Genomic DNA, 25939 nt, shown 5'->3' with positions numbered 1-25939 from the left:
AGAGGGGAGTGTCCCAGCGCCCAGCACACCCGGAGCCCGGAGCCAGAGGAAACAAACGCCGGCGCTGCCATGGGTCGCCAGTCCTGCCGAGGCGCCAAGCACACAGAAGAGAGCGCACAGCCGTGCGGGGTTCGCGCTCGGGGAGCTGGGGACCGAGGTAGGCAATGGACACCCGTTTGTGGCCCTGCAGCCGCGTGAGGCCTGGGTGGGCTCGAGATCCCTGGTCGCGTGGAGAGGTTAGAAAGACCCCGGGGATGGGGAGGACCAGGGAGCAGGGCGCTGACAAACGCAGCCCTCTGTGCCCAGCGGGGGTAGGTATGGCTGGGGCTAGGGGCGCAATCTTGGGTGTCCAGGACCCGAGCCACACACTGTGTCCCAGAAAATCTGTGTGCGGAGGAGGGGGTGACAACAGGGCTCAGCGTCGCCAGGACTCGTCTTCTAGCCACAGGAGCTGCTCCGGGTGGGGTGAGTGGGAAGGTTCTAAAGGTCCACCCCCTCGCGCAGGAATGGGGTGTGTGTTGCGGTGGGTAGGCACACAACAATCGCGGTCGCCCCGAGGGGGGCGTGTGCGCACAGACTTCTCCGTGAATAACAGCCCAGTTCTTGTGTAGTAGCAGAGAGGTGTACGCGCGCTCTCCTGCTTGTACACACACTGCAGTAGGCGCCACCCGGTGTCGCCCGGCCCGAGAGAAAGGCGGGCAGGAGCCGTCTGGAAGGCAGTAGCCTAACGAACAAATATTCCCCCCTCCTCCGGGCCGGCACAAGCCCTTCCCTCCCCCGCCCCGCCCGCCTCCATCGGAAGACTTGGAGGCCAAGGCCGCAAGAGGCGCAGGCTCCGGGCGGCGGGGTGGGGCTGCCCGAGCTGGCCGCCCCTTTGCAACCCCGGACGAGGCTCCCTGCGCGCGCGCGCGCCGGGTGCTCCCGGAGCACTGTGTTCGAGGCTTGTTCAGGGGCGGGTAGGTAGCGGTTGGTTAATGATTTAACCGCTCGCTCCGGACGTTGAAGCTGCGATCATGGTCTCCGGCTCCTCCCCATTCCTGGAGCGCCCCCAGCCGGGGGAACAGATCTGCCCTCCTATGTTCGTGGTGTCGCCTGCAGGAGCTGCCTCTGCCTGTTAGGGGTCCCCTGGCTGCCGTGGGTGAGTGTCCCAGACTGGAGGGGTGAGTGGCGGTTGAGCTTCCTGGGAGAAGACCGTAGGACTTGCGTGGAGTGTGTGCCTGAGGGGGGAGGGGCGCTCCCTCTCTGTTAACTCAAACCAGGTTCCTTGTGTTTGCCCAATGAAATACTGCGGCCTGGGCTTCGGAAGTTTTCTTTTTCTCCCAGGGAGAAAGAGGAGGAAATACAATGCTCTCTCTTTTCTTCTTGGCTGGGAATGCCCCCCCCCCCCCCAACACTCTCACCTCTTGCAATCTGACCGGCTCCCACGTCCCTCTCTGGGCCCACAGCTCCCATTCTTGGCCCAGGTAGTTGAGCAGTGGAATGGGGAAAGAGTCCTTGTGGGCGTCTCTGTACTTTGAAGCCTTCTGTCTACTCTGGCGGGAGAGGATGGTGTACTTGCCATTCTTTACCCCCAGCAGCCATCTGGACCAGAGACCTGAGGCGCATAAACAATGAGAGGCCCTGGCAGGGGGCCTCTGCCACGCAACTTCTTTGCCGGGTCTGGGTTTCCAGTAACGCCTGCAGCAGCTCCTCCCGCCCCTTTCTGAGGACAGGCTGGAGGAGGGGACCACCAGGGGGATGGAGTAAATTTTAAAGAACAAAGGACCGGGCCCATAGCAGGGGAACTCTGCTACAGGTTTCTCCCAGAACTTGGGAAGGGGGTGGGTGGGTGCTGGAGCAGAGCCAGGCCTCTGGGCAGCCCAAGGTCAGTTGGCAATAATGGGGCATCCATTAGAGTCCTGGGAGTTGCCCTCTATGTTGGGTAGCCTGAGACCCTGCTGAGGGTGGGGGTGCCATGTGCTACCAGCTCTTGTCAGCTGCCCGGGGAGTGTGACTACTGATTAATGTGGTTTATCTCCTCTGAACTGGGACTTTGCCCCTCAACTATTTCCCACCATGGGGAACCTTAGGAGATAGGGAGGGGAGAAAGTGAGCCTGCTCCCGAGCAGTGGTGATTTAGGGGTGTCCTGGCCCCTCTGGTAACTTCTCAGAGTTCACAGGGTCCCTTGCCCATTCGAGGTACAACTGTTCATGCTCCATATGCTCAGCTCATGTGCTCAGCTCATGCTGTTCCTTGGAGCATTTTTCTTCCACTTTTCTGGGGTCTCTGTCTTTCTTTTTTTAGCCCCCCTTTCCTCGTTCAGTTTGTTTCTCACACACACACCGGGCTCTCCGTTCTTGTTCCGAGCCTATGCGTGTGCCCAACAGTCTTTTGAAACTGATAGTCCAAGCTTCCGAGCAGGAAGTCGCAAAGAGAGGCAGTGGTCCCAGGGGTGGTCTGATGTTGACCTACCTGCAAAGAAATCCCAGACCCTCCTTTCAGAGCTTTGTACAACCGCCCTGGGTTGCCTCTGGTTCAAGACCACCCCCTCCCCCAACTGATTTCTGTGACCGGGACAGGCTGTGTCCAGCTGTGGCAGGCAAGGTGTTTGATGTTGGTGTCTCCTTCTCTTCCTCCTTTCCTTTATCCCTGCCCCCCCCCCCCCGCCCTTGAATTTTGGATGGAATTGGCAGAGGAGGGAGGTCTGCAGCCAGCATCCTGGATGGCTGTGTGTGGAGTAGTATCTCCAGCTGTTCTGGTTAGGACATCCTGCAGACTCAGCCCCACAGACACTTAGGCGCTTGCCCCTGTTGTGGGGAGGGAGGCGGCTGTCCCTCAGAAGAACAGAGGAGTTGGGTTGATGCCAGCGATAAGGCTGGGGAGTGGAGAGGGGTTGAGCAATCTCACCCTGGGAGTTGAGCATGGACCCGAGCTGTTGCTTAGGACTTCTGACCTAAGGACCAGAGACTTTCCCCCAGCCTTGCAAGAAAGGGCCATCCCAGGGCCAGGGGACACTTAGAGTGGTAGTTTAGCAGCAATCCCTTGACTGCTGACCCTACCTAATACTTGAGCTCAGCCCATGCTGGCCCCCTCTGGGCAGGGCCCAGGACAGCCATTCAGGGAGGGACTGGAGCGTGGCTCAAAGTAGCCCTGCCTACTTGCCTGGTGGAGAAAGTTGAGCCCTTAGCTTCCCACATTCCCACTCCTGGAGAAGCCCCAGCAGAAAGTGGGCCTCCTGGAGCCTCGGGCTTCCTTCCAGACCAGGAACACTAGAGCCCTTCCCTGCGCCCTAGGCATCGATAGCTTGCTGCTCCGGCTCAGAGCCAGGAGGACAGTGGTGCTGGTATGCTGGCATGCAGAACCTCCTTTACCTGAGACTGCTGGTCTCTGCCCTACCTCCCCAAGCTGAGGTAGGGACTCCCTTTTTAGTCTGAAGTGAAAACAGTTTGGGGGTGTCATGAGTGCACACCTCGTGTTCTCCCCCTGCCCTTAATCCCAGGACCAGGGCCAGAGAGACTCTTGTGTGTCTTGGTGCCCAGTCACAGCTGCTTGGTCACCATCCTCTGCCTTGAGTATCAAGAAGATTGCAGGTGATGCCAGCTGAAGCCACACCAGCTCCCTGCCATCTCTGGGTTCTACTTTAATTTGTCTCCATTTAGAAGCTGAACTTAGTCCAGAGACCCCAGTTTAGATCTTCCGAGATGTGACAGGAAGCCAGGTCTTATGTCCCTGTTTCTCCCCATCCCTCCCTTTTCCTCTCTGCTCTGCAAGCATCTGCCAGAACTCCCCTTCTGTTATAACCCTCTCCTTTCTTCAGAATGTTGCCCAGACCCTGAAGCACCCTCCGCTCGCCTCCCTCTCTGTCCATGGAGATTAAGACTTGGAGAGGAAGAGCTTGATAGGAACAGAGAGGTCAGTGGTACCCTGTGTGGAGGACTCTCGGGAGAATCTGAGAGGTTCAAAGGAGCAGGCCGCTCTCCACAGGGGTCTGGCACGTCTTCTCTTTGAAGTTCTGTGCATTGGGTTGTCTCTCCCTCACTCTTATCCCAGGGAAGAATGAAAGTGTGCACAACCCTTAATGAACTGAGATCAGAGGGAGCCAAGCCTTCTCCATCCTGCATCATCAAAGGTCAAAGGTGAAGAAGAGGGGAGAATGAAGCCCCAGGCAGGGCTGTCTTACGACCCCCTACTGGGTGGCAGTGCTGAGTGAGGGCAGGCGCTGAACTCTGGCTTCAGGGGTCAGCTTCATGCAGCACCCTGGAGCCTGCTGGCTTAGGTGTGTGCAGGTATGCCCAGGGCTCACCGTGGGTCCTGGTTGAACTCTTTAGCGTGTCACTGAGGGTGCGGGATGTCGGGGACCATATGCAAGAGCACATATCGGCGTCATCTTCATGCCCTCTGTTGAATGGAGTCATCCTTTGCACAGTGTTGTACTGAGTACTTCATATGTCAAAGCTTGTTACACATCTTCACCTTAATGGAGGCGGCTTGGGAAACTGAGGCACAGGCAGCAAGCTCAATGTGGTGAGCCAGATTATGATCTGGGGACTCTGACCCTTGACCCCCCTTTACCCCAAGCTCCAGAGCCAGGAATGGAAGACCTGCCGTCCTGATTGGGGGATTTCTCTGGAGACCCCACAGTGCCCTTGTATTTTCCACTCAGTAGAGTACCGCTTCCTAGGAGAAGTGAAGTGAAACTGAGCCAGGCCTGGGGTGGATCTGGTTTCAAGTGCAGCAGCTTCCTTCTGAGATGAGACGGGAGCAGCAGCAGGACCACTTCCAGGCCCGGGCAGCTTGTCCCGCACGGGGACAGCTCACTTCCCCACGGGACACCCTTTCCTCTGCCCTCACTGATGGTGGCTTGTGTTGGGTGGCAGGACTCCTGGAAGCTCACGTTTCCAGGAAGCGTCGTGTAAACAAGTGAAGCTGCCGGATGTCCTTGGGTCACTAGTGCTGCGTCTTCTTGGCTCCTTGGTCAGTTGTCGTTTCCGGTCTCTCCCAGGCCCTGGCTCCTTTCTCTTCCCTTGTGGGCAGTTCACATTCCCAGGACATGGGTGAGGGAAGCCTTTTCCTTCACCCTCCCACCGGCTTCCTTCCCCTGGTTCAAGGCAGAGGGTTCTGGAGTAAGGATAGAGGTGGGTGCGGAGCACAGAGACTGAGGTAATTCCCAGCTCACAAGGGCTCCCGGAAGGATGCGTCCCCCTGCCCCACTGTCTGTTTCTCCAGATTAATCGACTTTCTCTGGGTAGGAAATGAGGTACCCAGACTGGGGATTTTTTTTTTTTAAGAATTAGTTTGATTTATGTGTATGAGTGTTAGCCTGCATATATGAATGTCCACCTGTATGAATTGCCTGCAGTGGGAGCCAGGTCCCCTGGAGTTAGAGTTGTGCATCTCCATTTGTTTGCTAGGAACCAAACTGGTTCTCTGCAAGAGCACCAAATACTCTTAACTACTGAGCTGTCTCTCTAGGCCCCAAGATACACACACACACACACACACACACACACACACACACACACGCACGCACGCACGCACGCACGCACGCACAGGTGGGGGTGCATGAACAGGTGGGGGAGGGGCATGTGACACTGTGAAGGTCAGAAAGCACCGTTATGTGCTCAGTTCTCTCCTTCCACCTTGTGGGCTCTGGCCATCAAGCTTGGTGACAAGTGCCTTTACCAGTTTGAGCCATCTTGTTGGTCTTGGGGAGATTTTTAACAAGAAATTGTCTACGAAGCTTTGGGCTTCTTCCTATGGGTGTTCAGCACCTGCAGTCCTCATTTCTTCTTCAAGGCTTGGGTCCTGACCGTGATTATGAGTCCCCCACCACCTCCGATATGCTTTATACCAGAGTGGAAAACATGCAGTTATCTAGATTCTCCTCTCAGCTCTGTCCTTAGGAGCTGTGGGACTTGGGTGACTTCACTGGGCTCTCTGAGCCTCAACTTTCTTATCTAGGAGGTGGAGACACTGGTGTTGAACCATGGTATTTGGTGTCTTCGATGCTCAGTAGAAGGACCTTAAGTACTACAAACAAATGGAAGCGCAGCATCGGGACCTGGAGGGTCTCCTTCACACTTCTTGTGACCTGTAGACTGGGGAGAGGGCCGCCTGGTGCAGGGTCTGGCTAGTTCCCTGAGGCTAGGGAGCGTCTCACATCCTAGATGTCAGTTGATCGGACCAACATTGGGAGGCATCATTCCATACCGCTCCTGAGTCCAAAGTAGGCTGCGATCCCTCCTTTCTTGCAACTACAGGGTTGATAACCCGGCCATATTGTGTTTCCCTAACTTCTCAGCCTGGCTCAGCTATGGGAATCGTATATTCTTATACACACTTAAGGATTGCAAATGTACGTGGGACGTGGTAGCACACACCTATGATGCCAGTACTCCCAGCAATGGTGGAGGCAGTGATGTTTGTATGTTGAGGATGATGAAGAATCTCTAAATCCACTAGAGAATGTGACAATTAATGGCCGTGCTGTTAATAGGAACAAATGCTGGGAGCTGAGGGCGGCTCAGTGGTAAGACACACGCTTAGCATGTGTGAGGCCCTGGATTCTATGCCCACTTCTTTTTTTTTTCTTTCTTTCTTTCTTTCTTTCTTTCTTTTTTTTTTTTTTTTTAAGATTTATTTATTTAGTATACAGAAGAGGGTGCCAGATCTCATTACAGATGGTTGTGAGCCACCATGTGGTTGCTGGGAATTGAACTCAGGAGCTCTGGAAGAACAGTCAGTGCTCTTAACCTCTGAGCCATCTCTCCAGGCCCTATGCCCACTTCTGAATACCACTCCCACTTCCCCCAATAAAGGAATATAAGGCCAGTCATACACATAACTTTAACTTTCTATAAACAAAGCATTTGTTTTGTTTTTTGAGCCAGGATTTCTCTATGTAGTCCTGGCTGTCCTGGAACTCTCTGTAGACCAGGCTGACCTCGAACTCACAGAACTCCCCTGCCTCTGCCTCCTGAGTGCTGGGACTAAAGGTGTGTACCACCCCCTAGATCATAACTTAATTTTTCTAATAGCCATATTTTAAAAACATTTTTTACAAAGGTGAATTTTTAAATTAATCCACCACACCTAAAATATTGCTATTTCCACGCATTTGTTGAAGATTTTTAGTGGTGGGGCTGGGAAAATGGCTCAGCAGTTAGGAACACTTGCTGCTTTTTCAAAGGACTTTAGGTTGATTGCCAGCATCCACATTGGGCAGCCTGCAAATAACTGTAACTCTAGCTCCAGGAGGATCTAATACCCTCTTCTGGCCACACACACAAATAAAAAATAAGTGGACATGGTGAGGCACTGGGAAGGCAGAGGCAGGCTGATCTCTGTGATTCAAAACCAGCCTGTTATACGTAGTTTGTTCTTAGGCCAGCCCCGGCTACATAGTAAGGCCCCATCTCAAATAAATACATAAATAAACTTACAAAAATTACCTGTGGTATATTTTATGTTGTTCTTTAAGATATAAAAGGTTTAGCTGGGAGGTGGTGGTGCACACCTTTAATCTCAGCACTCGGGAGACAGAGGCAGGCGGATCTCTGTGAGTTGGAGGCCAGCTTGGTCTACAGAGCGAGTTCCAGGACAGCCAGAGCTGTTACACAGAGAATCCCTGTCTTGAAGAAAAAAGAAAGAAAGAGAGAGAAAGAAAGAAGGAAAAGATTCAAAACCTATCCTGTCTCTCACACTAACAGTGTACTGTGGCCTGAATGCCAAAGTTAATAAATATTTGATCAGTGTTTGGATTTCATAAAATTTACAGTCACAGAGTCACAGACTTAGGTTTTCCCAACGTGGTGAAGTTTTCCCATAAAGGAACCAAACATCTGATTTAAATTTGATAATAACTTGGGTTAGATATTAAAAATGTGTTTCCCGAGTCATACTAGCCACAGCTTAAGCCCTTGGTGGCCCCTCCTGGCTGGGGCTGCCATATTGGGTAGCCAGCTTCAGGGTGTCATGGGGCTGCCAGGTGCAGTGGAAGTGCCCTCTGTCTGCTGTGGTGTCCTGTGCAGTAATGACAGTTGTTGCAGGTGGGACAGGATTTTCTCTCCCCTCCCCTCTTGTCTTTCGAGGTCAAACTCCTGTTTTGTAGCCCAAGCCGGCCTAGAACTTGGAACCCTCTTGTCCCAGCCCTTCCTTATTCTGAGATACAGATGGGAGAATAAACAGGTTAGAAAAGCCAAGCTAGCTTTAGAAGGAACAGTTGAACAAGGTCTCTTCCCTGCCGGATACTCAGAATCTGTTCTGCATGGTTAGAACTCAGCAGAACAAGGAACAGAAAAGCCCTTGTGGAAGCGTCCCACAGCTGCACAGGATCAGGAAGGAGTTCCTATCTGATAAAGCCATATTCAGTTACTTTCCGCCCATTTTGACAACAAAACTGGTTTTATAAGAGTTCAGGAAAATTATTGTTCTTTGTTGCTCTTATTTTTTCTTAGTCTTGTTATTTTATGTATATTAATGTTTTGCCTACATAGAGGTCTGCACATTGCCCAAGGTGGCCTGCTGTCAGACCCCCCTGGAACGGGAGTTACAGATGGTTGTGGGCTGCAGTGTGGTTGCTGGGAATTGAACCCAGGTCCTCTGCAAGAGCAGCCGGTGCTCTTAACCACTGAGCCATGTCTCTCCAGCCCTTTTTCTCTGTGTTTGTGTTTTTCCAAGTCATGAAGATCCCCCACCACACCCAGATTTTTTTTTTCCAAACAAACATAAACCAGATAGCATTCTGCCCTGTACCTCAGGCTAGCCTAGAACTCACTGCGGTCCATGCTGCCTCAGTCCTCCTGCATGTACCTCCACAGTGCTGAGATTGCAGGTGTGAACCACTAACCCTCACTAACTTTGTTGCGTCTGTTTGTTTTTTACTGTTACTTATGTTATGATGTTATATTTACATTTTATATACTACTACTTACTGGGGGTGTTAACTGGGATGGATCCAGGTGAGCATTCTACCACTCAGCTGTAACCCTCCCTGACTTAATGTTGAAAAGAGGCTCTTGACTACATTGCCTAGGTTTTCCTTGAGTTTATCACATAAATGAGGCTGTACTTGAACCTGAGGTCCTCCTGCCTCAGACGGAGAAGCTGGGATCACAGGCAGGTGGCTCCAGGCCTGGCACTTGGCTGTTACTGGCCTTTGTGTCCCCTTTTAGTGACTCGGGCAGAGATCGTGGACATGTGCTTTTTACTGCATTTTTGAGGGTTTTGTTTCCTGTAAGTAGTTTGCACTGCATGTGCTCATACTTTTAGCTTCCCCCCCTCGGGAGTAGAAGTCTTTGATTGGTGAGATGAAAGCCCGGAGACACAAAGCAGCTTGGACCACATACAAATGAGGCACTTGGCAAAACGTAAATCACCATAATGTAAACAGGCATATGATAACTTTGCCAAAATATTTGCAGACTATGTCTAGGATTTCAAGATACCAGGCAAGTCCATTGGAGACGGAAGCCACTCCTGCCAATAGAGGAATGGGCAAAAGCTTCACCGAGCAGTTTCCAGGAGAGGGTACGGGTGGCAATACTACATCTTTAAAAACACCCATACCCAGTAACCAAAGAAATGCAGACCTCGGGTTTGGAAGGAGAGGTTATGTTTGTACTTTAAAGTTTCAGGTCAGTGAAAGCTTGGGGTGGTGCATACTTACTGTTGCAGGAGGAGAGCTGGAAGTCTGAGGCCAGCCCTGTCTGTGTAGCAAGTTCGAGGACAGTCACAGTCAGGACTACATGGTGAGACCCTGTCTCAAAGAGGAAACAGAGGCCAGGCAGTCGTGGCACATGCCTTTAATCCCAGCACCAGGCAGGCGGAGACAGGCAGATCTCTGAGTTTGAGGCCAGCCTGGTCTACAGAGTGAGCTCCAGGACAGCCAGGGCTGCACAGAGAAACTCTGTCTCAAAAGCAGAAAAACAGATGCAAAAAAGGAGACAGAGACTGGGAGAGACAAAGGGAAGGCAGGCACAGGTGTCTGATGTTGGGCACTGTCACCCTGTGTTGCCGGGACTGTCACACGGCACAGCATCCAGAAAACAGAATAACAGTAAGAAACAAGTGATTTCCCAATTACAGAAATAGTTTCAAGCTGGCATTTTTTTTTTTTCAGGAAAAATAGAAGTTACAGAGTCTAACCAAAGAATAAACATTTGTGAGAGACCGGCTGGACGGACATTCACGGGGTTAGGACTACACTTGAATTAACTAGCACAGGAGGGCCGTCAGGCCCAGAAGGAACAATGGCTGGCTTTATTCCCTGTCTGCAGGGCAAGGTCCTGCCTGTGTAACAAGGGGGATCGTCCAAATCTGCCCCGTAGAAGTATGTGAGCTTTAAAGTCAAGGTCTCATTATACTTGTAATATATTTCTTTTAATTGTGTGTGGATATGTGCACATGTGGAGTGCAGGTGCCCACAGAGGCCAGAGACAGCCAGTCCCCTGGAGCTGGAATTACAGGCAGAGGTGAGGTGCCAATGAAATTACGTACTCTTAACCCCTAAACCCTCTTTCTAGCCCTTCTACTCTGTCTTTGAGACAGGGTCTCTCACTGAACCTGGAGCTCACCATTTGACATGGGGAACTTTCTTGCTTCCCTGGTGCTGGGATTACAGGCATGCGCCACTCTGCCAGGGTATTTATGTGGGTGCTAGCGAATCCGAACTCGGGACCTCATGCTTGCATAGTGAGTAGTTTGCTGACTGAGATGCCTTCCCAGCCTCCTGTATGAAGTATTTAACAGCTCAGCAGCCACACAAAACCAGTGGCCGCTGTATTGGATGTCAGGTGTGGAGTATTTTAATAACCTGAGGCTGAAGAGATAACTTGGGGAGTTAAGAGCACTTGCTTCTCTTGTAGAGTACTATTACCCCCATCATGTGGCTCACAACTGCCTATAACCCCAGTATCTGGGCTCCATGGGCACCTGCACAAGATTACATACAGATACATACATATAAATTCTTTATTGCTTTTTGTTTGGTTGGTTGGTTTTTCGAGACAGGGCTTCTCTGTTAGCCCTGGCTATCATAGAACTCACTCTGTAGACCAGGCTGGCCTTGAACTCAGAGATTTGCCTGCCTCTGCCTCCGAGTGCTCTGATTAAAGGCATGATTAAAGGTGTATGCCACCACCGCCCGACTAATAAATATAAAATCTTTTAAAAATATAAAACAACCCATAGAGAAGTGGCAGAAAACGGGAATTGGGAAGCTCTTCTGGTATAGAGGACTGCTCTTTTCCTTGCCTGATTCACTCCGTGGTCCCTGCCCTGGCTGGCTCACTGCCGCCCATCTCCAGCATCCTGCTGCCCTCACCCACCCCTACCCCCTAGCCCCCCACACTCCACCCCCCTGCCTACTACCCCCCACACCCTACCCCCACAAGCAGGGATGGCTAGGCCATGTGCATCCCAGTGCAGCTGTGGAAAGCACAGGGGGATGTGTGGGGCCTCAATCACTTTCCCTCCAGGAAGGAGCGTCAAAGAAAGGATGTTTATCTCTAGGAAGTAGGATGTGCCCTGGCTAGGCTTGGGCAGTGTTGGCCTGGCTTGGCTGGCCTCTGGGAAAGGTGGAGTAAATGCCAGGATCTGAGGACTAAAGAGCTGTCTTGGGTCAGGATTCTGATCTTCCTCCTTGGGATCAGAATTGGGTTGGGGCTTCCTGGAGAAATTTTTGAAGCTAAGCCTTGTGCTGACCCCATGCCTAAGTACCCAGGGGACACCTGACCTGGGCTTCTGATGGATCCTTTCTGCTGTCTTCTCTGTAGGACTTTGGGGGTCATGGAGTTCAGCTGTCCCTTTGGGCAAACTTCTAATCAGGGAGTTGGTAACGTGAATTCTGGTCCCAATCATATTCCCTAAGCCCATGCTCCTTAGCCCCTCCAAGCACATGTGTGCCAAGGTCTGCCAGAGGTAGGCTCCCAATTGGTTGGTTCAGAAGCTGTGAGAGGGAGTGAGGACATTTGACCTGCCAGAGCTTCAAATCCCCTTCCTGTAAAGTAGGGGTGATCATGACACTCTCCTACCTGGTGCAGATGCGTACATGCCCGCCACCCCAGTGCTAGACACACTGAAGGTACCCCAGTAAGGTATAAAGTTGGTAGCCATAATTTTCCAGCACATGGTCAGTTGAAGGGAGCACCTTGTGTGACCTCTGCCCTTTTCTTTTCCCCTCTTGTCTCACAGTATTGGGGTGGCCAAGCTGGGTGTGGGAGGAGCAAAAGCCGGGCTTACACCTGCCTGGAGTGTCTTGACAGGCTGTGCTGTGGGCAGCTGACCTCTTCAGAGCCCCTGTGATGCTGCCTGTAGCCAGTCTCGGTTGGGTGGGCGTGGTGGTTATACACCTGCTTGGCCAAGAAGAAGGCTTGAGCACCAGGAAGCAGCTGCTGGGGAGTGAGTTCTCTGTCTGGGGGTGGGAAGTGTGGAGGATACAGGTGACTGACTGATCTATACAGATCTAGGAGTAAGTCTATTTAATCTAGCATCGAGCATATGGGTCCGTAGTTACAGATTTGCATCTTCTTTTATTTTATGTGTATGGGTGTTTTGCTTGCATGTATGTAAGTGCATTCAATGCCTGTGGATCCCAGAAGAAAGCGTCAGATCCCCTGGGGCTGCAGTTACAGATGTGAACAGCATGTGGGTGCTGGGAACTGAACCGGGTCCTCCAGAAGAGTGGCAGTGCTCTTAACCTCATGTGCCATTCCTCCAGCATCCAGATGGCCCACTCTTATCTCCCAGACACTTAGCATAAAACGTGAATCTTGGGGGTGACTTGGGGGAGGACGGAGGGACAAATGTCAGTGGAAGAGGAGCCCGTGGCTGGCAGAGCCACTGGTCCTTGTTGATGTCTTGTTCTTGCAGATGCTGAGCTCTAACAGTGGAGAGTTTTTAAGCTGTTTTGAAATTAAAGTCTTTTCCTTAAGCCTTTGATGCTTTGGGATTTATTATTATTATTATTATTAAAAGCAGCTTCACCACATTAGAGGGAACTTTGGGGGAGGAGAAGCTGGGGAAATAGTTCAGTTGGCAGAGTAGAAGGAGGACCTGAGATTGATCCCTGGAAGCCATGTTTAAGGGTGTGTGTGTGGAGGGGGGGGTTCAGAGCGTGAGGGTGCCTGCTGGCAAGCCTGACGACCTGTTGCATTCCTGGGTTGTCCTCAGTGAAGAGAGAGAACTGGCGTTTATAAGCCATTCTTTGCTAGTGTCCCATAGCACACATATGCCCACACATACATAACACACGCGTGCGTGTGCACATGCACACACCAGGGAACTTTTTTTTTTTTAAGACAGGATCTTACTGTCTGGTCCAGGCTGGCCTCAAATTCAGCCACTCACTTCTGCCTCCCAAGTGCAGGGATTAAAAGCCCACACCACCACATCTGGCCTTAGCCAGTTTTCCTCTTGAGCCTAGCTTGTTATCTAGGTTTCCCTCTGTCCTTTCAACCTTTTCAGTGAGTGCTTATCTGAGCAGAGTTAGTTGAATATGTGTCCCCTTAACCTGAGTGCCACTGCCTGTTGTTTGGGAACTGTTCGTGTGGCTGCATGGCCTCTGGACAAACGGCCCACCCCACAACACCCCACCCACCCCACCCCCACCCTTCATGGTTTCGCAGCAGCCCCGGACCTTCTGCTTCCTCATTTTCTCAGCCTGCCCCTTCCTGCTAAGCATCTGGTTCTCCCCAGCTTGTGCTCTTGTGAATAAGGCTTTGACGGTGAATATTTGTGCACTTGGGACTTTTCCCTCCTTTGACACAGTTCCATGGGGTCTGTTTCCAGATGTGGAGGTGGCTGAATTACGCCCTCTCCCCATCTTAGCTCCTCAGCTCTCCCACCGGTGTGGGTGCCCCTCAGCCACCCTGTCCTGAGGGCCTCAGGATGGGAGCAGTGAGCAGTTGTGGGATCAGTGCCACGACCCTCTGCCTTGTAGAAATGTCCCCCTGGCTCTTACGTTGGACAGTTTGTTAGAAGACACAGGAAGGTCCAAGCTTGCTCTGTTGGTGACCCAATGGCAGGTGTTACTTGGGGAAAACATTCAGATTGTCAGAGATTTGAGCTCTAGTACCACCTGGTCCCTGAACTCTGTGACCTTCGGCAAGTCACCTGTCCTTATCTCGACCCTCTCTGCAGCCTGGTCCAGGCCATTGGGTTGGATCATCTCTGACCCCAGGAGCTACATTTTAGTACCCACCCCATCTCTGGGCTATGTGACAAAATCTACGAGTGTGGGAAGAACATACCAGAACCGTCACAGCTGCCCTTCAGTGTCTACAGTGGATTGATTCCAGGTCCCCCAGGATACCAAAATCCACAGATGCTCAAGTCTCTTCCTTCCATGAGACAGCCTAATATTTGTGCATATCTCACAGGGCACTTTACTCTAGATTCTCAAAATACCAAATGTGATATGGATGCTATGAAAGTATTTGTGTTGTATTGTTTAGGGAATAAAGATGGATTGGGGTTGTACATGTTCGTATTTGGGTGTGTAATAGAGGGGGTGTGCTCACCTGGGCATGTGTGTGGAGGCTGAGGTAGACATCGGAATGTCTTCCTTAATTGTTTCTCCACTTGACAAAAACCATAATTTTATTTATTATTAGAGTGTTCGTCTGTACACGTGTCTGTATTTGATGGTTGCTTGGGTGGGGGAGGGACGTGCACTGGTCACAGTGAGTGTGTCTGAGGTCAGCAAACTACTTTGTGGTGCTGGTCCTCTCCTTCCACATTTCCATGGTTACTGGGATTAGATTTGGGATGCTAGGCTTGTTCCTGAGCTGCCATCTTTCCAGTGCTCCACATTACTTTTTAAAACCTTTTTTAGATTTATTTTATATGTATGAGTGGTGTGTGTGTGTGTGTGTGTGTGTGTGTGTGTGTGTGTGTGCGCGCGCGCGCGCGCGCACCATAGGCATGCCTGGTGCCTATGGAGGCCAGAGGAGGGGATTCGATCCCCTGGGACTAGAGATGTGGACAGTTGTGAGCACAGTTGTGAGCTGCCATGTGGGTGCTGGGAATCATAACCAGGCATCCCAGCCAGTGGTATTGACCACCGAGCCATCGCTCCAGCCCCCACTTTACTTTTCAAGACAGGGTCTCTCACTAACGCTGGCTGACCAGGGAGCTCCCAGGATTTGCCCATCTCTGCCTCACGCCTTGTGTGAGGGATCGAACTCAGATCCTCACGCACACGGCAGTTGCCTTCTCTTCTCCACTGACTCATCTCCTTAGCCTGTTTCTGAGCACTTTTAATTTGACCGGGGAATTCACAGACTTAGAAGACTGGCCATCTATTGATTTTATTTTCTTAAAAGACAAATAAACAAACAAACAAACAAATAAATAAATAATTGGCAGTTTGCACATAACCTAGGTGCAGAGCTGAGCATAGTAGCACATGCCTTTCACCATAGCACACAGGAGACAGAGACAGGTGGTTCTCTATGAGTTTGAGGCCAGCCTGGTCTACAGAGTGAGTTCCCGGACAGTTAGACCTACATAGTGAGACTCTGTCTCAAAACAACAGCAACAACAAAAAAGAATTGTGTACACATAAAGAACACTTTAGGTGGGTGTATCTTACATGGTACCTCCTCATTTTTTATATTATGCACCTCTGTTTTAGCAGATGGAATCTGAAGACAGAATTAAAACATGGCTTCAACCTGTGGTGTGGGCTGAGTCCCTTAATATGGCTTTCCTCTCTCTCAAAGCCCGATTCCTTACCCCACCCAGTATTTTGGAGAGATGTTTGTTACAGAGTGGTGTAGCATGAATCTCAAAGAGTTCTTATTAATAAGAACAAACCTGAGGCTAGTTATTGGGGTGATTGCTGGAAGATCAGAGAAGCAGAACAAGCCACAGCTAGATAGCTCTCACCTTGCTAGTTCCTCAGGTGATCCTGTTTCCTCAGGCTGGAAGCTTCTGAGTCCTCATCCACATGAATCTCAGCTGAACTGTGTTGCTCCAAAACCTGAACGCTTAACCAACCAGATGCTTAACTAACTACATGCTTTACTTCTTTAGTTCCTGGTCCTCACGCCTTATATACCTTTTTCTTTCTGCCCCCACTCCCTGGGATTAAAGGCGTGGGTCACCATGCTTAGCAGTTTCTAAAGTGGCCTTGAACTCAGAGATCTGGCTAGCTCTGCCTCCCAAGTGCTGGGATTAAAGGTGTGTACCACCACCACCCAACTTCTGCTATAGCTTGCTCTGACCCATTTTCTAGCCACCATTTCTGGCTCTGTTCTAGTGGCTGTCTGTTCTCTGACCCCGGATATGTTTATTTCGGGGAACACACAATATTTCAGGGAACACAATACCCACCACAGAGTGGGAAGTGGGGGTCATGATGTCACGATGGTGATTGTTCATGGTTCCATCCCCAGCTTTTATGTCTTGGAATTATGACTGTTCGGACCAGAGGTTTTCTTAAGTCGGTACATCCCAAGCTCCTTGTATAAACAGCAGACTTTGAGAGACCAGGATCTCCTGCAGCCACAATCCTGGCACAGACACTAGAAGTCCTCCTTGTTAACAATGTGTGGCAAAGCGCCCCCAGCTCTGCTGTGTCCGTCAGCTGCCCCCAGCCCTCGCCTCTCCCTGTCGTCACTTCATAAAGGCTAGTGAGTGTTCCAGAGAATACCAGATCTTTCTCTACTGACAAAAGCCAGAGCTGCTAGTCTCTCTGGGAGAGGTGTGGCCTGTGGCAGGCTGGTTTTCTTGTCCCTGAGATATGTAAAGAAGCTCGGAACATTTGGACACTTCATCTTTGAACAGACTTAAGTTCCGCCTAGGGGCAGGTACAGCATTGTCCCTGTGGGAAAAGGCATGACTCAGCTCTGGGAAAGGATGCCTGGAGTCCCCATGGAGGCTGCCCTTTGATCTACCATGGGACCGTCATCAACTCCTTTTGGCCACAACTCTGAAACCCTCCCAGGATGTGTCTCCCTGGATCCTCCCAGCCACTCTCTTCCCTCCTCCTCGCCCTAAACTCCAGAAAAAGTATCTGGACTGCATTTCTCTTTCCCCTCCCCCATGGCTTCCAGGTCCAGTGCCACCAGGAACTTCCCAAGGTCATTGGTTTATATTCAACACTGAGGACTAAACTCACCTGGCCTCTGACCACATGGATTTTCATTCTGTTCTTTAAATACTGCAAGTGTGTTCCCACCCCAGGGCCTTTGCACATGCCATGTGGTTTCTGCCTGCCCAGGTTTGACCTGGCTGCCTCCTGGTTGCTCAGGGTTCAGTTCACAGTGCCCCTTCCTCAGAGTGGTCTTCCCCTTTATTCCCACTTCCACATCCTCCCATCACCCAGTCCCCTTGCTTGCACACACACCCCCTCCCCACTCTGTGTGTGTGTGTGTGTGTGTGTGTCTTGGGAAAGATAATGTGCTGTTTTCACTTACCTGTTTTGGGGTCCTGGAAGAATACAGTCATAACTCAGTATTCATGGGTGACTAGTTCTGGGACACCTCAGATATCCAAATCCCAGATATTTGAGTCCTTTGTCAAAATTGCATGATTTGCACATAACCTGTGTATGTCTTCCTGTGTCCTTCAAGTAGGCTCTGGGTTCCTTGTACACACACAACATGCAGGAATGGTTGACAGAGCTGTGCAGTCTTGTTCACAGTAATTGTAAGGGATGTCTGTGTATGTTTGGTGCAGCTATAGATTTGTCCCCTGCAAAAGGTTTTCAAACTGTGGTTGGCTCAGTCTTTGGGTGCAGAAGGAACCCTTGCAAGTGCAGAGGGGCAGCTGAATGTGAGTACTGTGGGGGTCTGCAATAACACAGTAAGTGAATGAGTGAGCAGATGAATGAATGGTAAATGAAACCTCTTACAGCCAATCCGTCCACGCTGGGGGCTAAAGTTACCATGCTTAGTGTCCTTTTCTATCTTGCCACATTGCCTGTCCCAGATGGAGAACAGAGGAGAACCAGGAAAGGACTGACAGAGGGCGTGGCTGCCCTTGGCAGTGGTGGTGGCCACTGAAGCATGTGTAACTCTGTATACTGACTGGGGTGAGCCTCCGGTCAGCTACAGAGCGGGAGGCTGGCCTGCCTGGCTGTCTCGGGATTCCTGCCTAGGGCTGGGATGCCATGGACAGGCCACTACCTGGGCGTTTAGAATACACTGGTGCTGCCTGACCTGCTTGTCTGTCTGCTGGCCAGTCCGGGAGGGCGCTTTTCACCATTGACCCTGCCAGCGAGGGTGGTGACGGGTCCAGGCAAGGGCTGGCCTGTGTTCCCAGATTCTGAGCTGTGTGTGGGGTTGGTGGATGGGCTTATAGATGGTGTCCTAGGAGGAAGTGCTGGTTCCAGAGAGCTTTGCCTTCCAAGGCTCAAGAGGACTAGGGAGCATTGCAAGCTGCTGGCTAGTTTCCATGGTCTACCCAGGAAAGTAAGATGTGGCCTCTGGGTGGGATGGGGTGTCCACCTGGTCTCAGGGGGCAGCCTGTTTTAGCCACGTCCCCAGAGCTGAGTCACAGTGTTTAGCAACACTCCTTCCAAAGCCACAGCCCCTCTGGTCCAGTCCCTTTCAAGAAGTGAGATGGAGGCCTCCAGGGCCAGCCCCAGGCAGGCCCTTCCCTCTGCTTCCCACTAATGTCCCTGACTACCTCCTCAGTTCCAAAACCTTGTCTGTTAGAAGCTTGGGTGGCGTACTGTTGCTTGGGCCCTGGAAGCCAACACTTCAGACAACTTATTGGCTGAGTTTTCATTGACCTTAAAGTGTGCTTGCGTGCTCTGTGTCACAGTGCTCAAACTGAGACCCAGAGGACAGGGCCTCATCTCACCTGGATGACTGGAGTGGAGGGAGAATCGGGGACTCTAAACACTCTTGCTAGATACTGCAAATGGTTTATCCCAAGCCACACAGCCTGTACCTGGTCTCTGGAGCAAGATCACTGGAAGCAGATGGCATTGTGAAGGGTACTAGGTCCGGCCTAGGATGAGACTCATGAATGTGGAGTGTCACATTGGTTTTCACTAAGTGTCCCTACTCTCTTTTCTTATAGCCCTACTGGCAAAGTAGTGTTGGGGAAGGAGACGGCCAATGAGCTGATGAAGGCTTCCCCTTCCCTCTGTTATGGTCTGGATACTTGGTCTCTCGGGGTGGCTGTGGGGGCATCTCTGGAGAATCCTGAGCTGCCATGCCTGCGGTTCCTCCACCTTTTCTTGCTAATGAGCTCTTCAGATGGGAAACCACAGTTTGGCCAAGCTTGAGGGGGTTCCTGGACTTAGGGTAAAGCCTTTTCACAAATTGCTATGATCTTGGGTGCCCGCCTGCCTCTGCCTCACTCTCGTGTTCCTGTTTCCTGTCTTCCTGTTTTCCTCCTGGAGAATTAGGGAGTGGGTGTCCTGACCATTTCAGATGCCAAGACCGTGGTTGTGGGGTGGGTGCTGCTGGTATCTTAACAGCAGAGACCAGGGGTGCTGTGAATGCCCTGCCACTCAGCCAACACCACCCCCAGTTTAAAAAAGAAAAAAGGATTGACTGTCCTCAAGCATCCTCAGGCCACCCTAGAATAATACAACTGTTTTAGATGGCAGAAGTCTCCCTCCTCAGGACCTCCTGGGCAAGAAGTAGGGAGAGCACTCAACCCGCTGTGGTGGGCAGCGAGCAGAGCTCTGGTAAAGGACCCAGAATCAGGAGGAAGCCTCAGCAGGTACCCGCCGTGGGCTGGCACTGCTCACTGGGGTGTGAACCCGGCTGAGGCTGAGTTACCACCTCAGTGACCCTGCTTTCTCAGCCGAAAGATGGATGAGCCTGGATGTCCCTTCCAGCAGTGTGGGAGTCTAGCATGCTGGGTGAGGAACCTTCTGTTCACCTGGCAGCAGAGAGACCAGTGGGGTCACCAGGATCCCATTTTAATGACAGAGACCATGCCTCCCTTTTTCTCCCCCCCCCCTTTCCTTTCCTTTCTAATTGGCATGGGGAGCTGGAGAGACAGTTCAGAAGTAAAGAGCACTAGCTGCTCTTCAGAGGACTCAGGTTTGATTCCTAGTACCCACATGGTGACTCACAGCTGTAACTCCAGTTGCAGGGGATACAACTCCCTCTTCTGACCTCCATGGGCACTGCGTGCATATAGTAAACAGACATACATACATACACCCCACACACTTAGAAAGAAAATGGGTGTAACACACACATCACACCACAGTCCATGTGTGGAGGTTAAAGGAACCTCCCACCTTGTTTGAGAAAGGGTCTCTTGGTAACCACTGTGTAGACCAGGCTAGCGAGCCTCCAAGTGTCTGTGACTTCTCTGCCTCCCATCTCTCTGTAGGTGCTAGGATGCAGATACATCTAGCTTTACATGGGTTCTGAGGATCCAAACTCAGGTCCTCACACTCGAGTGGCAAGCATCTGACCTACTGAGCCATTTCCCCAGCCCTTTTTTGTTAGACTAAAGAGAGTTTTCCTCAGATTTTGGCTTGGGGTTCTCCCCAACTCCAAGCTGGCCCAGGTCACCCGTATAGCAGATCTGTCTGCCCTGTGCCTGGCTCCCCTTGGTGTTTGCCGTGAGACCAGCAATGTGATTGCTTGGGTGTTGCTCTCGGTGGGGGTAGCCATTAGACTGGCTGTTTGGCATGGAACGATAGAATGTAGGGTAAGGTGCAGAGGGCATAGAAAGGTCAAGTGAGGAGCCCGGGGGCTGAAAGGGGCTGACATGAAGGCGGGAGGGGAGATATTGAGGAACTGCATGAGGTTGGGTGGTTGGTGGCCACACTTTAAATGTTTGAAGTTCGGCTGTGTGAGCAGCAGTGCTGGACAGAGACCTGTAGAACCCTCTAGAAGCCCACAGCCTGGCAGGAAGGTTAGAGTCCAGCTGGCAGGGACAAAATGATGTAACAGGTGCCTCAGGAGACAGGACATGCAAAATGCTGTGTGAGGCAGGTGGCCTGGAGGATGAGCGCTGGCCGTTGAGGCCGTCCTGGGGCGGCATTGTCCTCCCGTGAGGTCATTGGTGGCACTGGATGGTGGGGTGTTGGAAGAGGGCACCTCATATCAAGGGCAAGAGTGGGATGAGAGGGCAAGGGAAGGGTGGGTGGCAGTGACGTCATGGAGGGCAGCAGAGACAGTCCTGGGAGGTTTGCAGGGAAGGACTGTCACTGTGAGAATAAGAGAGAGGAGTGGGGCAGGCAGGAAGACCAGCAGTAGGGACAGGTGGCCTGGGTGGCCTGGCATGGGGCAGCGGAAGCAGCGGAAGCAGCTGGAGCCTGCCAGGCCTCACTGAGCCCTGCAGTGGGACAGGTGGGCTCTGGTAAGACTTAGCTGTCTAGCTGTCGTCTGGATGGGGTGGGTGGGGACAGACATCTGGGGAACCCAGCTCCATCTCTTGCCATCCTGCCTGGCTCTGCTGGGCAGGAACTGCTGGGGAGAAAGGGCCTGGCTTGAGACCTTGACACTGCACTTTCTTGCCTAGGGTGTATGTACCCTGACATCTCCCTGTGCTGTCCTCTGGGGTTCTAGTTAGTCACCCAGGGTCCTGCACATCCCAAGAGAAAGTCATCTAAACTCCCATCTCCCTCTGGCCCCAACGATAAACCAGGAGTTAGTTTCCCCCACCTTCATCCTCCCAAGTGATGGGAGATAGCGCGAGTCTCTGGAAGAGCTTGGGGCCTCACCATGACGTCACGGGCAGGAGTCATCATGCATGTGACACCCCGCAAGAGCTGGAAGGCCAGGGAGCTGGTTCTGTTGGTTCCTGCATCCCCACCCCAATTCTGATTCAGAAAGAGAGCCAGGCCGGCCAGCCGCCCACATGTGTCCTGGCCTGGCCGCTCCGTTCTCTCTGACTCAGGCTGAGGTGTCCACCAACTCCACAGGGATCCAGGTTAGACAGCAGGAAGTGCTTGCCTGCAGACCAGCTGCCTGGAACCTACCTGCTTCAGTACCTTTTGACTGTAGCTGCCATTTAGCCGGATTGTTCAAACAGTGTTCCAGCTTAGGCAGGGGTGAGGGGTGGGAGGCGTGAAATTGGGGGAGATTATTTCCCTTTCAGGTGTCAGAGAAAATATGTCTCTGTACCAAACTCTAGCCCAATCATACATACTATTCCATGTTAGGAAGCATGGGAAGAGAAATGGCAAGGTTAGGAAGTTCACTGCTGGCAGTTTTCCAATATTTTTGATGGGAAATCAGGGGTTAAATGATGGTCCTTCGGTGGGTGGACATTGTAAGGCTAGTCTGTATTAACCATTTGCCTCCTGTTCTCTGCTTACAGCCCTCTGATTACCTGCCTACCCTTTGCACTTACTGGGCTTCAGATCTGACCCTACACCTGCCTGTTACCTTGGGAGTGTCTGCCTCCCCTCCCGGCCAGCACGATGCCCATCCTCAAGCAGCTGGTGTCCAGTTCTGTACACTCCAAACGTCGCTCTCGTGTGGACCTCACAGCAGAAATGATCAGTGCCCCTCTGGGTGACTTCCGCCACACCATGCATGTGGGTCGGGCTGGAGATGCCTTTGGGGATACCTCCTTCCTCACTAGCAAGGCCGGTGAGGCTGATGGTGAGTCCCTGGATGAGCAGGCCTCCTCCTCATCTTCCAAACGCAGCCTCCTGTCCCGCAAGTTCCGGGGCAGTAAACGGTCACAGTCCGTGACCAGAGGGGACCGGGAGCAGAGAGACATGCTGGGCTCCCTTCGGGACTCAGCACTGTTTGTCAAGAATGCCATGTCCCTCCCTCAGCTCAATGAGAAGGAAGCCACTGAGAAGGGCTCCAGCAAGCTACCCAAGAGCCTGTCATCCAGCCCTGTGAAGAAGATAGATGCTGGGGATGGTGGCCAGGAGACAGGCTCCGGGGAGATGGGTCCCCCTCGGAATGGGGCCACAGGCCCCCACTCTCCTGACCCACTCCTTGATGAGCAGGCCTTTGGGGACTTGACAGATCTGCCCATTGTGCCCAAGGCCAGCTATGGACTGAAACATGCTGAATCCATCATGTCCTTCCACATCGACCTGGGGCCCTCCATGCTGGGCGATGTCCTCAGCATCATGGACAAGGATGAGTGGGACCCAGAGGAGGAAGAGGGTGGCGGATACCGTGACAAAGAAGGCCCCAGCAGCATGGTCCAGGCTCCCCCTTTGCTGGAGGTAGCTCCTCCCATAGGAAGACAGGAAAGCAAGGCCAGCTCGGACCAGGCCTCCATGCTGCCCCCACATGCTCTGGAGGATGACGGGTGGGCGGCGGCAGCCCCCAGCCCCAGCTCAGCACGCAGCGTGGGCAGCCACACCACGCGGGACAGCAGTTCCTTGTCCAGCTGCACCTCAGGCATCCTGGAGGAGCGCAGCCCAGCTTTCAGAGGCCCAGACAGAGCCCGGGCTGCTGCTCCAAGGCAGCCCGACAAGGAATTCTCCTTCATGGATGAGGAAGAGGAAGATGAGATCCGAGTTTGAGATGGACAGAAAGTTGACAGTAGCTTCCGCAACTCTGGGTTGCATCTTTTCCCTGCTGCTGCCTTCACTATGACCTTTGACCTTCCTATGTAGGTGCAGCTAAGAGCCTCATACTGGAGCAGACCCTGGACCTTGGGGATTGGAGTGCCAGGGAGGTAGCATGGATGCCGATGGCCGGACTCGGACCTGACCTTCCTTTACTGCGGCAGCCTGGGACAGCCGTGTCCCAGCAGGAATCCATTCTCTCTCCGGGCCCCTTGTTTCCAGCCTGGCCTGGGATGGATGCCAGATGTTAGTTTGTGTTTCTGCAGCAATGGCAGGGCAGCCAGGTGTGGCCTTCTCTCCAAGGTCATGGACACTTGGCTCCCTTTTTTCACCTGGTGTCTGGTGCCTGCCAGGAAGGTGTATGCAGCAGGAGACAGGGGTGGTCACACGTTCAGGCTCTTCTTTCCTTCACCCCTGGCTCCTCACTGGAAGCCTGGTGCTGTTTGGGTTCAGCTGGTACAGGGGACAGCCTCAACCAATACACTAAACATAGTCCTCCCCAGGGGCCAGGACAGGGTGGGGGCAGATGGAACTCCCCCAGCTTCTTGGGTTTTCAAGAAGGGGCCCTTTCTCAGTGACACTAGGAACAGGAAGGGCTAGCTCTACCCTACGGGTGTATTTGTTTGTTTGTTGTTATTATGTTTAAACCTAAGTAGCGCGGTATCAAAATCCCCTACCAGGAGAATATAATCCTGTTAGCGAGATTGTCTTGGTGGCACAGTGGCTGTTAGCTTACTCAAGTCTGGGTAATACAGACCCTGTCCAGGTTGAACTGTGGGGGGCAGCTGCCCCCAGTGTTTGCCCATGAACCCCACCTCCATAGCTGTTAACAGCTGAACGAGGACTATATAGGAAAGTTCTGGAATATGATTGTTAAATAATGCATTGTTCCCCGAAGTGTGAGCTGTGTTTTGACTGGCTGGTTCTCTCCCCCTGCCTTACTATGGGGGGGGGGGCACAGGGTCTCCTTCCATTCTTGGCCTCTCCCAACTGTGGGCTATGGGCCAGGCTCAACAAGACCATATTCAATTTGAGTTCCAGGTTAACGAAAATGGGTTTTTGTTTGCTTGCTTTCTGAGACATAGTCTCTGTAGCCCAAGCTGGCCTCAAACTCACTGCAAAGCCTCACTTAGCCTAGGAGCTGAGGTTGCAGGTATGCATCACCCTCCTGGCTGTTTGTCTGCAATCTGTTTTTGCTCGGCTCCTGTGACTCTGCCCAGAACAGGAGTAGAAACCGGGGCCTGAGCCCCAGGAATGGTAGGTAGCTCATTACTTTTCTGTGCTAGGAGCAGACTGGCCCACCTCCTGGTCTAGGATAGCCAGTAGGAATCTGAAGGGAGAGCAAGCTAAATTACAGGAGGATTCTGGCCAGATGAGGGTGGTGCCCTGCCATGGACTGCTCTGCTTCCAGAGTCCTCCCAGATCCTGACCCTAAAACACTCACTGGGCTCCAGACTGGTGCTCCTATGTAGGTAGGCATTGACAGAGCCGCAGAACTGTGCCTCTGGCCTGTAGCACACACACCCCTCCCGACCTACCTGGTCAGTTCTAGACTCTAAACTTTGTATTTTTTCCATGACATTGATAAAGCAGTAAGAAAACATTAAAATTTCCTCCAAGCACCCCTGGTGTCTTGTCTCTCCTTCCTGGGGTCTTATTTCAGGATGTGGGGAACTGGTCAGTGTCTCGGTTCTGACAAAAGCAGGAACTTGAAGCAGCTGGCTACACCCAATCCATAGAAGAAAGGGCAGTGAAAGCTGGCGCTCAGCTCACTTTCTCTCCTTTTTATACAGCCTAGGAGCCCCACCCATGGGATGGTGCCACCCCTAGTGGGTGGGTCTTCCTACCTCAAGTAACCCAGTCAAGATCTCCCCTGACACACACACTCACACTCACACACTCACTCACTCACTCACTCGCCCAGAGGCCCTTCTCCCAGGTGATTGTAGATCTCCTCTAGTTGACCATTAAGATGAACCATTACAGTCAGCCAGGGGCTCCTGGCCTTATGAGTCTCAAGGTAGCTTCTCTTCCCCTGCTTGGGGCCTTCTCACCTTCAGGCCTCGTGGAGGGACAAAGCCTCAAGTGCCTCTCAGCTTGAGCAGGCCCTACAGGCTCTGGGACTCTGCTTTCTCCACTGCTACCTACCAGTTGGGGGCCCCTTGGTCATTGAGCCTCTCCATTCCTTGGCCCTTTCTGTAAAGTGGGAGTGCTGCTGCTCTTGTAGGGTGGGTGGGGTGGAGCCTGTGGCACAGGGTTTATTAGAGTGTTCCTGGGATGGGGCTGCTCTGTCCACAGGCCCCAGGAATCGTTCAGGATGCTGCCACCCCCAAGACTGCAGAGAGCAAAGTCCAATGGGCCTCCTCCTTTTTCTGCCATTTGTCATGGGGAATGGACTTCCAGATGGCATGTTTTGGGCTCAGTCTCAGTGCTCAGTCAGGATCACCATATTCCAGTGGTGCTAGATGGAACCACTCAGGCCACGGGGGCCG

At 52.2% G+C, this 25939-nt stretch overlaps 1 protein-coding gene across 2 annotated transcripts; it reads left to right on the top strand.

The window, feature by feature from the left end:
• Window positions 1-25069, top strand: Cdc42ep4 (CDC42 effector protein 4). Of its 2 annotated transcripts, none has more exons than XM_036198082.1 (2): window positions 1-157; window positions 22229-25069. In XM_036198082.1, the coding sequence occupies exon 2, from the start codon at window positions 22332-22334 to the stop codon at window positions 23400-23402; it is 1071 nt and encodes a 356-aa protein (XP_036053975.1). In that variant the 5' UTR covers window positions 1-157; window positions 22229-22331; the 3' UTR covers window positions 23403-25069. The 2 variants fall into 2 exon arrangements, with proteins under 2 accessions (XP_036053975.1, XP_036053976.1); XM_036198083.1 differs by lacking the exon at window positions 1-157 and adding an exon at window positions 799-1138.
• The last annotated feature ends 870 nt before the right edge of the window (window positions 25070-25939 follow it).

The sequence above is a fragment of the Onychomys torridus genome, chromosome 8, assembly GCF_903995425.1.
Source record: "Onychomys torridus chromosome 8, mOncTor1.1, whole genome shotgun sequence".
Lineage (NCBI taxonomy): Eukaryota > Metazoa > Chordata > Mammalia > Rodentia > Cricetidae > Onychomys > Onychomys torridus.
Note: the sequence above shows the minus strand (reverse complement) of the source record. Positions and strands in the feature narration are given on the sequence as shown.

Excerpts from the sequence above, each read along its gene's own strand:
- Cdc42ep4 (XM_036198082.1), top strand. The coding sequence starts at position 22,332 with ATGCCCATCCTCAAGCAGCTGGTGTCCAGTTCTGTACACTCCAAACGT.